At 34.3% G+C, this 18,160-nt stretch overlaps 1 protein-coding gene across 1 annotated transcript in view; it reads left to right on the plus strand.

Moving 5' to 3' along the window:
* Positions 1 to 907: 907 nt before the first annotated feature.
* Smp_125490 (hypothetical protein) overlaps positions 908 to 18,160 on the plus strand; it is a gene marked incomplete at both ends in the record, with an annotated part of 86,901 nt that continues 69,648 nt past the window's right edge. Inside the window, one exon of the mRNA XM_018796289.1 lies at positions 908 to 1,235. Within this exon, the coding sequence (XP_018650516.1) occupies positions 908 to 1,235 (328 nt within the window). The remainder of the gene's footprint in view (positions 1,236 to 18,160) is intronic.

Here is an 18,160-nt window from a genome sequence, read left to right on the forward strand (position 1 = left end):
ACCGGAATATATTCAAATGAAAAATAAAATAAAAAATAAAACCAAATCAATCATTGATAATCTATTACATAATAGATCATTAACATGTTGTAAGCCAAATATGAATTATAATTTATGTACAAATTTATCTGATTATATTCATGCAAATAATAGACGTAAACAAATTGTGATGGTTATTATTGTATTATCGATTTTATTATTGATTATTATTATTATTACGATGGTAATATTGTATAAATTATATGATGAATCATCGACCACTTCATATTCATTGTCACCAACATCGTCACCAACATCATCACCAACATTATCATCATCAGCATCATCATTACGATTATCTTCTGAATTATTAAGTCTAGAACCATTACATTCTACATTATCATCATTAAATCGAATACCAACTTATAATCAACAACTTAATATATCTAAAGTTTTATCTACTAATCACAGTAATAGTAACAACAGTAGCAGTAATAATAGTAGTATTAGTATTAGTATAAGTAGTATAGATCAAAAATGTAAAACACAAAAATTTTGTTTAAATATAAGTTGTTTACAAATTGCATCTATATTAGCTGAACGTTTAGGACGTTATAATCGTCCTAAATTGATAACTAATTTATTAAATAATCAATGTACCATAGAACATATTGATCAAATTATTAAAATATTTTATATTGGTGATGAATTTCATTTATCAACTAATGATAATAGTTTATATAAATTTAAACAAAAACGTTTATCTACTTTATGGTTATATATAAGTAATGAATTACAAAATTATATAATTGAAAATAAAAAACGGTCATCATTCATATGGACAGAAAAATTAGCTTATCTATTTCAACATTTAATTGATCAGAGTATATTTAAAAAGAATATGACGAATATAAATACGACGAAGATGATGATTAGGAATGATCATGATGATCGTCAAAGTACTGATGGAATACATAGTGTAAACAAACCTTTTAATGATGATAATGATGATATTCAAAAGAAACAATCAAAGATGTATGAAAATTCTAGTATAATTGATTCTTTAATTCAATACAATACAAGTCGAATACCTAGACCTATTCTAATAAATAAAAAAACTTATTCATCATTGACAAATTCAACAATAAAAATGATTCAATCTAATGAATTTGAAATGTATAATTTATCATATAAAACAGAATTAGAACAATTAAATGATTTATTAAAATTAGGAAATATTGCATTTCATGGATTAGGTAAGATATATCATATATATCATATCATTCTACATATCAGGAAGGGGTTTTGTGGAGATTTTTAATAATTTTATATGGTTGAAAACATGAGTCTCTTGAAGCTAGACAACCATGGAAAACCTGGAATCATTGGATGGCAGTTTGAATCTCGCGAGACGTAATCGTGAATGCACACTGCTGAGGAGTTCCACAATAGGACGAAACAGCCATCCAGTTTTTCCAGGTTTTTGATGGTTGTCTAGCTTCAATTGATTCATGATTTCAAGTATATAAAATTAATAAAACAAAAACCCCCCCTTTTTTGGAATATATTATAATTATTTAGTTGACTTAAATAAATCAAACATTTTTCTAATAATTGATAATCAACAAAAACAAGTTTTGTATTGGTTTAGTATTGTTTACAAGAGTAACATTTAAAAGTGAATCAAAGTGAATATCCAGTTAATTGACTTTGAGCGATTTCCATATAAAATGCCTAGACAAGTATACATGTGTAACTAGATTGTTTGAAATAGATAACATCAATATATCATATATCTCAGATTGACCCTATCTTCTTATTGTTTTATTAAGACTCTAGATATTCTGAGAATTAATTCGAGTTTTTCGAGAGTTTCAAGGATACATTCCTTGAAGTTTTAGGGGCGAAATTTGTTTTCATGGAGTAACAGTTTAGTTTTCTGTAAAAGAAAAAAAAATTAAAAAGTTATCCATTGAAACCTATAACGCCGCGTCCAAAACGTATTTGTGATTTATATAAACAGAATCCTTGAAATATTTTATTGTGAAATTTCAACTAGACCACTATGGAAAACCTGAAAACAATGGACGGCTGATTCGTTCCATCGTGGGATTCCTCATCAGTGCATATCCACGATCCCGCCTCGCGAGATTTGAACCCAGGAGCTATCGGTCTCGTGTTTATTTGTTTATGCAAACTACTTACACAATTCATGTTGGTCATCAATTAGACAACTTCATGATTCCTTCCACATTGATAATTTAGAATTTTGGATGACAATTTTTTATTAATGACTGTATTGTGATGATTGTAAGATGTTAACGTATATGATAAATTATATTGGGCACATGCCGTTTTCATCATATCTGTCTACATAGAACCACTTAAAGACAGCCCGATTCGCCAAAAATGATAGAACTTTAAATATAAGATATTGTAATAACCGTCACTAAGTCGCATGAGACATTATGACTGAAAAAAACAAACTGTTAGAAACCCATAATTAGATTCATAACACTGTTTTGAAATAACAGCACAGTCTGATCCAAAACCCATCAGTTATTCGAGTATATTGTTCATCACAAACTGATTTTAGCTAAAAATGTCAGCTGAAAATCAACTTAAACTTGAAATCAATCTCATCCAAGTTTGAAACTTCACTAGTAGTGAACACCTCCGTTACACATAATTGATCAAACCAAGGGTTTACACTTTTCCCAGCAATCACAATACTACTGAATTAATGAGTCGAAACTATGTTCATTCTATCCGACAATTTCAAAGCTGATATTATTTTTGTAAAGAATATCTTGTTTCAGATGACAAATGAATCACATAAATAAAAACCACTATTTTATCAGCCTTTTATCTTTTCTTAATCATTTGATATAAGTTATTTTCCCTTATCACTATCTTTTTGTAAGAAGACTGAACAGGTTAATTTGGGCTATCATAATGATGATGATGATGATGATGATGATGATGATGATGATGATGATGATGATGATGATGATGATGATGATAATGATGATGATGATGATGATGATGATGATGATGATGATGATGATGATGATGATAATGATGATGATGATGATGTTCGTACATGGATATTATTGTATTATAGATGAGATCATAATCAAAGATGTAGGACCGTTAACCAAACGGAATACAGTTCAGTACAGTAACGAACTCACTCACTAATTATCTCTGTTCTCGTTTATAAATTATTGGGTGTAAAAAGCTCCATTAATTAAACAAACAAACAAAAAGAATAGGATATGGGCGAAACAAGTTGATTATTATTTTGCAAAGTTAAATTTTAAAACGATTTTGTATCATATAATCAATTATTGAATAAAACAAAACTGTTCACCTATAAAGCGCCAAATCACAAAGATGAAAGGATATAACTTACACTCTATTATAACTCTAGTCTTTCTTACTTTCTATCTTAACAGTTCAACCTTATTTATAATAAAATGATTTTGTTTCTTTTGGTCAGTTCAAGAAAAAATCTGTAGAGTAAACTGTATGTTACTTACTTATTCGTGTTACTCCCAAAGGTGCATAGGCCACCGACCAACATTCTCCGAACCACTCTGTCCTGCGCCTTCCTTTCTAGCTCTATCTAGTTGTTGTTCATTCTTCTCGTATCCATTTCGATTTCTCGGCGTAATGTGTTATTTGGTCTTCTTATTCTCCTTTGGCCTTGAGGGTTCGAAGCGAAGGTTTGCCTTGTGACGCACTTGGGCGATTTTCTTAATGTGTATCCTATCCACTTCCAGCGCTTCTTCCTAATTTCTTCCTCCGCTGGATGGAATCCGGTTTGTTCTCTCCCACAGTGGAATGTTCCTGATAGTGTCTGACCAACGGATCCAAAGTATTTTCTGTAGACAACTGTTAATAAACACCTGTATCTTCTGGATGCTGGATTTCGTAGTTCTCCACATTTCCGCCCCATACAGTAGAACTGTCTTGACATTTGCGTTGAAAATTCCGATCTTGGTGTTGGTTGGCAATTGTTTTGAGTTCCAGATGTTCTTCAGTTGTTAGAAATGCCACTCTTGCTTTGCCAAACCGCGCCCTCGCATCTGCGTCAGATCCATCGTGTTCATCAATGATTAATCTTTCCTGGTTGGCGTTTTTTTAGCGAGTTAGTTTCCTACGGGATGGGGACGCTAACCTTATGCCCAACCCTTCTCCTTTATCCGGGCTAGGTGCCGCCAGCAACCTCAGGAAGGACTACAGGTGGAGTTAAACTGTATGTAATTAAAAAGAACAGAATCTGTTCATTCTAATAACGTCAGATCTAAGTGAACATAATAGAATGGAAGAATTTTTCTTTAACATTTATAGATGACTGTATTAAGAGAATGAAATAATTTAAAAGTGTTTTATATAAATGACTTCTTAAAAAGAATCGAAAGAAATTTAGCTAAAACCCTGCAAACAAATAAGTTTAGGAAGCTATATTTACGGCAAAAAACTGTAAATCTGTCGAATGGTTTGTTTTCCAAGTTATACATCATGAATACGTACCACACGAACCTCTGTAGTGTTTAGTATCGTGTCAAGCCCACAGGGGTTATTCTAGCTTCCGAATTGACTAGTTTATTCATTCTGCTCAAGTCATATTTTGACCTTGTCAATTATTCGCACATTAACCACGACTGTTTTTATATGAGCGTATGTGTGTTAATTGTTCACTCTATTCATTACGAGTCTGTAACTTATTTTTCTCTGACTGTATATTTTCTAGTCATGCTTTATCAAAACAAGATGGCTCGCTTGCCTTTGCGTTGATATGTTTTTCATTTTTCCGATGATATTCTTCACTTCGTTTCTCTTTCTCCACTCCGTTTCTCTGACAATCTTTTCGGATAAACGTGTGTAAGAAATATACGTATTCAGAATTCAGTCTCGTTTAATTCCGTTATTCACTAACGTGATTTAAGTCAATAATTATATATGAAGGTAGCTGAGATGTATATTTGGATAACATTATTAAACTTTCATCCAAATTGGATTTAACGTCAACGGTCTACAAAACCACATGTAAAAAATGTTAGTTAAAGTTAAACATCAGTTTGATTTCCACTTCAATAGTTCATCGACTGTCAAAAGATCAGAACCATTGTAACCAATAAGATCAGAGAGGTAGTTCACGCTGTAAACTGCTAATTACCAACCAGTATCCTATGTTGGATTTTTATATTAATAGCAAATTGATTTTATTCTTCTGAGTAATCAATCGAAACCATCATTTAATACTCATAGGTTACATTGAGTAAGTTTAATAATGATTTTGTATTAACTGGCTTCTGTTTATTACATCAGATTTGGATAGAAACTGTTCCCTTAGAAGTGGTATAACGTGGAAACTATGCACAATAAAAATTATTATTTACTGAACGAAATGGTTTTCATTTGTTATTTAGCTGATTTGAATTAGTGATGGCAACTAATTGGCCAAAAAATTCAACTTCAAAATAACTATTAGCCTAAATGACTCTATGTCTCTAGATTAGAGACATTTGGCAGAATGCCCCGAAAGAAAGTTTTATACCACGAGACACTTGTCAAAAAACAGTTTAGATGAAATTCGTCTAATTGTTTTTTCCAACTGTTGAATGTTTTCTTTTCCACACAAGTAAGGTAATTTTCAAAAGGATTAAACAACTTCCGTATACTTAAATTACATTCTAATTAGATCTACCTATGTCATATAAATATACACAATGGCTCACCCAATATATATAGTTCGAAACACTTGTTATGAAGTATTACTAGAGGCAATTTTAATGTCTATAATTCACTTATAAGGATTAAAAATCTTTTCACAGTTTATATTACGGACTGTTAAGAAGCACTGAACAACGTTTCCATTCTAGTATAGAACTCCTCAATAAACCATACCCATGACCTTCATACCGGGTCGTATATTAAATCCTCTCCGGACGGCTGAGTCATCCTAAGCTTAAATTATGAAATTTAACAGTCTATACAAACCCTCTCATAATAACACAAGCTTTGTTGATTCAAAGTTTACTTCCAACCGTAAACTATGTAAAAAAAATTAGTTTCTTTAAAGAGAACCAAAATATGGTTTATCATAAAACTCAACACTATCTTGTACGTGTTTATCTTTTTTTGTTTTATTTTTTTTGGGGGGGGGAGGGGGAATAAAGTTAATCTCATCTACTTGCCTAATTGACTGTTATTTCTATTTTTACCAATTAATGGTAATGATTAATAAAAGTAACACACAATATACTATTTCATTGTCATCTATTGAAAACAATTAATTATGGCTATAACAATTAAGAATATCATGATAAAATCTTAGTTGTTTTTGTTTTGCAAAACCTATAACACTAAATAGTTTTTGTAAACAGTAATGAAAGTAACGATAGTAGTATTCTATGAAATGGGTGGTCGTTTCCAAGAGAAAAACGGAAAATATAAAAGAATATCTTTTTATCTTTATGATGAAGAAGATACACATATTATCCATGGATGAATAAATAGAAATTGTAAGGTCCTGTTGTATATATATATATATATTTATATAGATCACCTGATATACTCTCATGGCGATAATTATAATACAATAAACTAATTACTCTTGCATAAAAAATTAGGAACTTACCAGTAAGAAAACTGCATAAAGATCTACAGTTATCTATAATTTATAGTTACATATTTATTGACATATGTATCCTTCGAATGCCTTGGTACGGCCGAGGGTGGGGAGAGTCCAACCTCCTCGAGATGCTCTCATGTGGCCTCACATATACAGCCACTGTCAGGGAAGTCCTATTTACTGACTTCAAGAGGTGAGGGTGTTTTCTAACAAAAATGAAGTGGCAAAAGGCAAATGTCCGACGCTTTAACCGGGTTGGTGGACACAGAATGTCGAACTACTGGAAATGGGAAACCCTAATTCGAAACAGATACTACACATAGGCTCCAGGACCCTAAGGAAACAAATATCACATGAATCTATTATTGGTCTTGGGTTACCATGAGTCTGCATCTCCAAACATTGCCCAAATGCCTTGTTCATTAGACCTCTGGGTCAAGAAAATCTGCTTCGGTTAAGGCGCACGCGCAGTATTCCAGCCCTCACACGAATCGAACGGTTTGTGTGGAGCATATATATTTGGTGCCTCCTTGTACCAATGTTTGTGTTTAAATAAATAAATAGACATATCTCAAGTGAGTGCGGAAAGACGAATTAAATTATGTGAACAAATTTCAATCTGTTCTAATAACTTGATTATTTAGAAAAGTTAACTAATCTTGAATGATGAGACAAAAACAAGATTAGATCTGTGTAATGTTATATGTAATCTGTTTATCGGCTGCTCATATTTAAATAACTGTAATAATTGTGTACTACATTTACTTCGGAGTTAAAAACGAAACTTCTATCAGTGATTTTTGTCAAATTATTTTATCAGTATAGTACTGCTTATTATCTAATTATTATATTGTTATCAATAGTCTGCCAAATACCTTATTAGATCTCTGGTCACAATCATGTACATGCACAACTGGAAACAAAGACTATACTTGACAACTTAAAAAATATCGAATAAAATTGATTTAGAAGGATAAAGGATTATCCATATGTTGGACCTTCAATTTATCAAGAACTGATAGGCATCTATATAACCAATAGTTAGGTCAAGGAAGAAGATAATTACAAGATATGTATAAACACCGACGTTAAAAGAACTAACACATTAGGTAGAACCTAAAAAAATACTACAGAGAAGTTATTGATGACACTGTTTTGGGAAAAAAAGAGAACACTTCACAATCATACCATCCAACTCGAAGAATACAAACGCGATGGCGTTTGAAGCGAAAGGTACTGGGTTCGAGTCCCAGAGTGAATATCAACTCTGAGATGCAGGTATACCCAGTTGACGAGTCCCAAATAGGACGAAACGCGCGTCCTTGATTCCACTGCTAGCCACTATCCATCTCTGCTTATCATGCTTGTAAATTAAGGCTATATCGAGGCAATATGCACAGTATGCACATATGCCAATTAGAGACTGACCAGTTGCAGTCCTAAACATCAATGGGAGGATTCAAACAAACAATACTAAGTGAATTTATATAAACGAATGTTCTATTTTAAGGTTACAATCAATATTATGACACTTTATTTAAATTAAATACAACTACTGAATATTAAAATAGAAACATATTTTGTGCTTTGCCTACTATAAAAATATATATCATTTCTTGAATGAACTTTTGAACTGACGATAGATTTGCTTGATCAATCTTAGATTATATATTATTATTAGCTATATTCAATATTATATTTTTGATACAATATAGAATTCTCAGAACAAAGTATTTCAACAAGATCCCGTTTCTTATTCCTTGGTCGATCCTGTCGATAAATATTGAGTGATTGCCAGTTTAGTTAACATTCCAGTCAATCAACATCTAAATAATATACATACTGCATAATGCCAGCAACCACAATATCCTTAATTCGGCTCTTTTGTAACTTGTACAACAAAAGGTTGTATAGTTTTCAGAAACGCTTTTGAATAGGTTATGCGATTAATATCCATAATGATGTATTAAAACAAACAAAATTAGATAACTTGTTGAAATATCCAGATGGTAGGAACAAATAGCGCAGATGTTTAAGGATGCCGCCATCGACTTATTCCTTTTGGAGTGAATAACTCTTATTAAATTATTGTTGTACAGTATACTTACTTACTTACGCCTGTTACTCCCAATGGAGCATAGGCCGCCGACCAGCATTCTCCAACCCACTCTGTCCTGGGCCTTCTTTTCTAGTTCTTTGCAGTTCTTGTTCATTCTTCTCATGTCTGTCTCTATTTCTCGGCGTAATGTGTTCTTTGGTCTTCCTCTTCTCCTTTGACCTTCAGGATTCCATGTGAGGGCTTGTCTTGTGACACAATTGGGTGATTTCCTCAAAGTGTGCCCAATCCACTTCCAGCGCTTCTTCCTAATTTCTTCCTCCGCTGGAATCTGGTTTGTTGTCTCCCACAGTAACTTGTTGCTGATAGTGTCTGGCCATCGGATCCGAAGTATCTTGCGTAGACAGCTGTTAATAAACACTTGTATCTTCTGGATAATGGCTTTCGTAGTTCTCCACGTCTCTGCCCCATACAGAAGAACTGTCTTGACATTTGTATTGAAAATTCTAACCTTGGTGTTGGTTGACAATTGTTTTGAGCTCCAGATATTTTTCAGCTGTAGGTATGCTGCTCTTGCTTTGCCGATCCGCGCCCTCACATCTGCATCTGATCCACCGTGTTCATCAATGATGCTGCCCAGATATGTAAAGATTTCCACATCCTCCAAAGCTTCTCCGTCAAGTGTAATTCGATTGGTGCATATTGTATTGTATCGGAGAGTCTTGCTTTTCCCTTTGTTTATATTGAGACCTACTGCTGCTGAGGCTGCTGATACACTGGTCGTTTTCTCCTGCATTTGTTGTTGCGTTTGTGATAGAAGAGCCAGATCATCCGCGAAGTCTAAATCGTCAAGCTGCATCCTGCCTGTCCACTGTATCCCGTGCATTCCTCCAGATGTTGACGTCTTCATAATCCAGTCGATCACCAGGAGAAAGAGAAAGGGTGAGAGTAGGCAACCTTGCCTAACACCGATCTTTACCTCGAACGAGTCGGTGAGTTGTCGTCCGTGGACGATTTGGCAGTTTAGTCCATCATAGGAGTTCCGTATGATGTTGACTATCTTCTCAGGCACGCCGTAGTGTCGAAGAAGCTTCCATAGTGTCGTCCTGTCCACGCTATCAAATGCCTTCTCGTAGTCGATGAAGTTGATGTACAGTGATGAATTCCATTCGATTGATTGTTCCACAATGATACGTAGAGTTGCGATTTGATCTGTGCACGATCTATCCTTACGAAATCCAGCTTGTTGATCTCGAAGTTGAGCGTCCACGGAATCCTTCATCCTGTTTAACAATACTCTGTTGAAGACTTCTCCTGGTATTGAGAGGAGAGTGATGCCCCTGTAGTTGTCGCACTTGCTCAGATCGCCTTTCTTTGGAATCTTGATCAGAAGTCCTTCTTTCCAGTCTGTTGGTACATGTTCTTCGTCCCAAATCTTACTGAAGAGGATGTGGAGTATCTTGGCAGTTGCTGTTACATTTGCTTTCAGTGCCTCTGCCGGGATGTTGTCTGGTCCCGCTGCTTTGCCACTCTTGATTTGTCTAATGGCCATGCTGATCTCTTCAATTGTTGGTGGGCCAATATCGATTGGGAGGTCTGTGGGTTCTGCTTCGATGTTGGGTGGGTTCAGTGGAGCTGGTCGATTCAAGAGTTTTTTGAAGTGTTCTACCCACCTGTTTCGTTGTTCTTCAATATCGTTGATTACTTTGCCTTCCTTGTTTTTCACTGGTCTTTCTGGTTGACGGTAATTTCCAGCAAGTTTCTTTGTTGTATCATACAATTGTCTCATGTTTCCCTCTCTTGCAGCCTTTTCCGCTGTCATCGCTAAATCTTCCACATATTTACGTTTGTCGGTCCTGATGCTCCTCTTCACTTGCTTGTTTGCCTCTGTGTATTCGGCTTGTGCCTTGGCTTTTTCTGCTCTTGTTCGGCTGATATTGATTGCTACCTTCTTGTTCCTCCTTGCTTCAATTTTATCCAGTGTACCAACAGTGATCCATTCCTTGTGATGGTGCTTCTTTTGGCCCAGAACCTCCTGACATGTTGAAACGATTGCCTCCTTGATACCTTTCCAGCTGCTCTCTATGGTGGTTCCCTCTCCATTGAGTAGGTCATGAAAGGCCTCGAACCTGTTGCTGAGGGCTATGTTAAATTCGTTGAGTTTGTCAGCATCTCGAAGAAAGGCCGTGTTAAACTTTTGTGATGTTGTCCGCGCCATTGTCCAGTGCTTCTTGAGTTTTAGTTTCATCTTGGCGACCAGCAAATGATGATCGGATGCTATATCAGCTCCTCTTCTGGTTCTCACATCCTCCATCGTCCTCCTGAACTTTTTGTTGATGTAGACATGGTCGATTTGATTTTGTGTAGTGTGATCCGGTGAAATCCAAGTGGCTTTGTGTATGTTTTTGTGTAGGAATATGGTGCCACCTATGACCAGTTTATTGAAGGCACATAGGTCTGCAAATCTCTCACCATTTTCGTTCCTTTCTCCCAGTCCATGTTGTCCCATGACGTCTTCGTATCCAGTGTTGTCTTTTCCAACCTTGGCATTGAAATCTCCCATTAGAATGGTCAGGTCCTTGGTTGGGCACTTCTCGAAGATTGACTGCAGCCTATCGTAGAATTGGTTTTTAGCGTCTTCATCGTAGTCGTTGGTCGGCGCATAGCATTGGATGATGTTCATTGTAATGCCCTCTCTCTTTGTTTTGAAGGAGGCTTTGATGATCCTCGGTCCATGAGATTCCCATCCTATAAGTGCATTTTGTGCTTTTCTAGACAGCATCAGTGCCACTCCTTGTGTATGTGGGGCATTTTCTTCTTCATGACCGGAGTATAACAGAAGTTCCCCTGAAGACAGTCGTTGTTGTCCAACCTGCGTCCAATGTGTTTCACTGATTCCAAGCACTTCCAGGTTGTATTTCCTCATTTCCACAGAAATTTGGAAGACTCTGCCGGTCTCCCACATTGTCCGGACATTCCATGTACCTATAAAAATTGTCGCTCTGGTTGTAAGAAGGTGCATCGGCCTCATGACTTCCGAAGGAACTCGGCTTTCATCATGAGACGTCATTTTTCCTTCTACTCCCAGGGCAGAGTTTGAATGGTTTGAATGATTTTTTCTGGTTAGCGATTTTTTAGCGAGTTGATTTTCCACGGGATGGGGTCGCTAACCCCATGCCCAACCCTCCTCCTTTACCCGGGTTTGGGACCGGCAGTAGCCCCTGGAGGAGCTACAGGCGGAGTTGTACAGTATAATGAACTCTATTTATAAACGGGCTTATTTAAGTAGATTGGTATATTAAACTTAATCATTAAAAGTTATTGTAGATTAATTAAAACGATACAAAATCTTATCAACTATACACGTACAAGTTTTATAAACTTGAAGAAATGTGTTAAAGTTGTCAGCAGAGTGTATTATTATTGAATATAGTTGAGATGAATATGCTGATGATGTTACCCACATTAGGTGAGGAACTTTTATTTTCAATAGAATAAATACAGATTAGATCTTTTGAATGATTAAAAAATCCACCTGTTTGAATATTATAAAACATTTAATGTCATTAATGCGATAATAAAAAGGACTCAGTAGCTAAGTGGATAACGTGATGGCGTTTAAAGCGAACGGTACCAGGTTCGAGTCCCAGAGTGAACATCAACTCTGAGAAGCAGGTACATTCAGATGACGAGTCCAAAATAGGTTGAAACGCGCGTCCTGGATTCCACTGCTAACCACTATCCATCTTCGCTTATAAAAAGAATAATAGTTGATTGTAGGATTAGTTCATTTTAAAAAATGCTTATCTTTAGTCGAAATTTTTATCAAAGCTTTTTTCGTGAACATATATTATAGACATTTATTTGGGTAGGTTTTCTAAAATTCCAATAACATAAATCAAATAATTGGTAGATTTACAAATGACGATTAAAATAAAAATATGTTGAATTTAACGAATTCATGATTCAATCATTTACCAGAATTTGAATCTTTCAATTATTGATATTAAGGATCACAATTGATCGGACAACCTTTATTATCTAGTAAATTGTCGTTGTTCTTCACGAATCGACTCTGTTGAGGCTAAAGTCTTGCTACTTTTACCTAGTAATCGGGGAACCACTACATTTCCCATGACGCAAAGTGAGTACACGAAAGATTGATGTATTATAGTTTTATTAACTCCCCGAAAACATGTCACCAAACAAGACTCAAAATCCCATCCAAAACCACATCACCAGTAGATCGGAATACAATACAATACTAATTTTTGTACACAATAGTATCACATGAAGGGATACATGCAGTTACGGTAAATGACACACACTACGAATAGAGTTCACATGAAATAATACAGGGAATAAAATTATAACACTGAATGAAAGTTTACTTTTGGCATATAGAACAAAGTTTATAATGAATTAATACAAGGGAGTATTGACGTCAAAGCATCACACTAAACGAAGTTCGCATCTGTCACCCTGGCTAAAATTCATCATGAACTGATTACAAAAAGAACTGACTTATATAAAATCATCTCATCCCATCAAATCACTAAGATACTAGTTTCGTTATATTTTAGACTTGTCAACTGAATGTGTCTGAATGCCAGTATTGATGGTCACACCGTGAATATATATATAATAGGTTAATGCCAAGGTAACGATAAAAAGGAAGAGGATAGTTGACGGACGCATTCCAAGTGAGGATCGGAGTCAAACAAGGCTACCTACTCTCTCCATTTCTTCTTCCGGTGGCTGACTGGATTATGAAGACCTCCACATATAAGGGAAAGCATGGAATACAATGGACAGCATGGGATCAATTAGAAGATTTGGACTTTGCAAATCACCTAGCTCTCCTATCACATACACACGAGTAAATGCATGTAAAGATAGCCTCTGCATCAGTAAGCCCCAACGTATACAAGGGAAAAAGCGAGACCCTCAAATACAACATGGAGAACACCAGCCCAATCACACTTGATGAAAAAGCTCTTGAAGAGGTGAAAACATTCACGTACTTGGACAGTATCATCGATGAACGATGAGAATCGGTTGCAAACGTAAAGGCAAGGATTAGCAAAGCAAGGACAGCATTCCTACAATTGAAAAGCATATGGAACTCAAAACAACTCTCAACTATTTTCAAAGTGAGAAACTTCAATGCGAACGTCAAAACTGCCCTACTATACGAAGCTGAGACGTGGAAAACCACTACAATCATCATCAAAAAGGTGGAAGTATTTCTAAATAATTGTCTACATAAGATACCTAGTATCCGTCGGCCGGATACTGGCAGTAAAAGCCCACTGTGTGAAACAACAAACCATGATCCAGCTGAAGAGGAAATTAGGAAAAGACGCAGGAAGTCAATGGGACACACATTGAGGAAATCACTAAAATGCATCACGATGCAAGAGCTAACCTTGAAACCTGAAGTAAAGCGGACAAGAGGAAGGCCAAAGAACTCACTGAATCGAGAATTGGAAGCAGACATGAGAAGAATGAATAGCAACTGGAAAAACGCGGAAAGAATTGTTGAGGACAGAGTTGAATGGAGAATGCTGGTGAGCAGCCTATGCTTTTTCACGACGGGTAACAAGAGTAAGAAAGTAGATAACGATGACGACAAGACGTGCTTCTTTTTTCATGCACAATTTTTAATTGGGTTCACTGATTAATTTTATTCAATATTTTTATGAGACCATTATTCAGTTCTTTGGAAACAACATTTGTTTCTCATCACAAGCTTTAACATTGATATTTTATCATTATCCCCATTCACTGATTTTTTTTCTCATTTAATAGATTATTCGTATCTATAACATTGATGTAATATCCTAAGTTTAATGTACAGTATCATTTATTTGCTGAAATGTATTAATTCCCTAACCTAGTTACCATGCATAAATGTTCATTCATTATTCATTAAACTGATTAATGAATCAATTCATTTTTCATGTTTTCACCAATTTAGAATGATAATACAAACGGTGTAATTAGCATAATTAATAGATATAATTTTTTATAGAGTTATATAATAAAATTCACTTGCTGAATACTATGTAACAATAATTCATATAACTATACAAGGGCTTACGAAGGTGATTAAATATCATTCAAATCATGGATCTTCCAATATTAGACCATCATTAATATCCTGAAGGCAATGGACCTTCCTGTAGTTCTAGTGTTGGACTTCTCAGCACTACGCATTCACGATTTCTTACGCAGGACTCATACCTATAGCGCGTGAACCCTTAACGTCTAGATCACTGAGCCGAAATCTGACGATGTTGATATCTAAATTCAACCAACCCACGATATTGTGAGACCATCTTCCATTGTTATCAGTAGATAACTGCCTCAAACGCGACACGGTTGAAATCCACTGGAGATCACTTCCATATAGAACTTAAAGAATTACCTCTTGAAGCGAGTCACTTGTAAACACATGATAATTATTAGTACATGGTTGTGTTTCCTTGTCTTTAATACTGATTTATCACTGATTGTTTCATGATTTCAATGAAATTCAGGGACAAAGCATTGTTGAATAAGTTTGAAATCAGCCTATAGAGTGAGCATATATACATGTATAAATATATATAATTATAAATTCCCAGTAAACAACTAAATTCAGTTCATTTTCATTCATTATTTCAAACATAAGGCCACTGATCACACGGTCCTAAGTCAAATGATCACATAACTCTACTACTAATAAAAATCCAAAGAGATTTCTAAATTACTCTGCTACTCATATATTGATTTTCATCCACCATTACTCACTGTCTAACTGGAGCAAGTAATGTAGATATCGATACATTAACTCCTGGTTTCTAAGACCTAACCAATCTAGCTTATGGAGCCAATAGAATGTAAACAGTTTTTGAATAAAAATGGTGCCAGTTAGAATAAATTTACAAACTGTCTCCAATTTGTGTTGTTCTATTAAACTTTTTTCTTCAAAAATAACTATTTCAACATTCTTGGTGATAATATGGAGCCAATTTTGTTTTATCATTACTGAAATATTCATTGAAGAGAAATAGAAATTCTGTCAACTGATACTTGAGTAGCTCGTATGTAGATATCACTGTTCTGATTTTGTATCAAAAATAATTAAAAAAAATGGATAAAAGCATTTGGTCGAAATGTTTACTACTGTCTTCCTCTCTCCATGTATTCCTTGAAAATACGATTGTTGTCAAGTTATCTAACAATCTTAAATGTGTAATCAAGATTTTGTTGAAAAGAATGCTGAGGGATGATTAAAAATCTATTTCTGTATGTAAAAAGAAATAAATATCACAATTCAAAACTTAAGGATAGTATTGTGAACAAAAGCAGCATTCAATGAGCACAGATATCAGATAACGAACATTGGCTGCTTACCATTATATATCTGAATAAGCGACAAGTTTACATGTCCTCATATTCGTTTAAACCTTCTGCCTACAATGTTCACATTCTTCAACACAGAAATATTAAACCAGAATAGACTTAGTCTCTGCTATGGCATCCTAGTTTGGGAATCGCTAATAATATGAAGTCAATGGCTAACTCATTATCTGGAAATTATTGCAGACACCAAGGTACTTGAATTTCTTTAGTTTGTATCAATGTCAGCTCAATAATACGTACAATCGAATACATCTAACCTATGATCTATTATTCCCCCAATGTTTTACAGTTATTTTAAATGATGGATATTCATATCATGATGGGAAAGGCTTTTAATTATCCCATTGATAATATTGAAGACTGAATGTCAATCAGTCTTTGTTGAAATATATAAAGTCTGTGCAAAATGCCTGCATGCAGATTCAATATCACAAGATTTATGAAAAAGATGGATTGTGACTAACATGAAAATCCAACACACTCGTTCCATAATATTTGAGACTCGTCAATCGGATGTGCTCGCATATTTCAGTATTGATGTTCACACCGTAACTCGAAGCGTTGCATAATTCAATACTTATGTGGATAACGCACTGTGTGTTTGATTCATAGTGTAATCAGTTGGAGTCCCTGTGTCAACACTAACACTCAATTGCAGGTATATCTGGTTGACAAATTACAAATATGACGAAATAGGTATTCTGGATTCTGCTACTAAACACAATCCATCTATTCCACTTACTGTGATTAACAAAATGCTTAAATTCGTCCACAATTTTACGTTCACTTACTATCATGCTAAGAAAATAAGCAGCTTCTCAAATAGCTGTGTGAGTCTGAAATAAACAAAATCATAACATGTTGCAGGTTTCTTTCCAAATTGACCATATTATTCAACGCTTGTGTCGAATACAAGGTCGACGTATATATGAACAGATTAACTGTATAATAAGTTTTGTTTACACACTCAAATCTCTCATACTACTAATTGGTAAAATACTATAATGACCATATAAATGATTATCATTGTCCACCATAATAACATGATTTCTCAAAACTAGTGACGAAGTTCAATATCTGCCTATTTATATTAACCATGTTGTAATTAGAAAAATAGCAAAGGATTTAATGTTATACTTTGTGAAAGTTATTAATTGCATAGTGTAAAAGTCTTCCTTGTTGTTTATACAAATATAGAATTGGCTATAATTTTGTCGAAAAGTTGTCCACTGTTCATGGTTTTCAATTGTGATCTAATTAAAGTTAGTCTGAATTGAAAACTATTTTCTAAATGGAGTGATCTCAAAACAAGTGTATATATGTACATATATATATCATAGTTTATTCTTAAAGGACTTTGTTATTATACCCGACTTATAAAAGGACTTCTGTTCACTAGATATCATAATATACCAGAATATTTGTCACTATACTGTTACACTATACAGTTGGATATCTCACTGACTTTCATAGAATTCAACTGACCTGTCTAATATTATTGTTCTTTATTTTCTGAAACAATTTTCTATTCAGATTAAATGATCATAAATAGAACACAATTAGGAACAAAGTCATTTAAACGGAAAGAATAAAAGATGTCCATAGATACTAGTTCATATAATTTTCTTTCTTTCTTTTAGACTTTCTACATAAACTAACCTCATGAGTAATTAATTATTCATAAATATTAGTTTATATTATATTCATTGTTTCATATTTTACATTGACAGTATACATAAAGGAAATTCATTTCATAATGTTTGACTATCTTTATTTAGTTCTGATCAACTTTTCGAGAAAACTGTTCAATTTAATGTTTATATGGTTGAGATTTAATTCACTCCTTTCCCACTACTACTACTACTACTAATATTAATACTACTATTACTAATACTAACATTACTATTACTACTAACTAACTATAATAATAATGTTCATCAAATTCAAGGTAGAACGTACTATATATTACATTTATTTAATTTATAGAGTACAGCAGAAATAAATCCAATATAATATATTGTTAATTTATTCTTTCTGAAGTGTTTGTAGATGAAAAAAATGTAGTTAAAATA

This window comes from Schistosoma mansoni, chromosome 2 (genome assembly GCF_000237925.1).
Source record: "Schistosoma mansoni strain Puerto Rico chromosome 2, complete genome".
Lineage (NCBI taxonomy): Eukaryota > Metazoa > Platyhelminthes > Trematoda > Strigeidida > Schistosomatidae > Schistosoma > Schistosoma mansoni.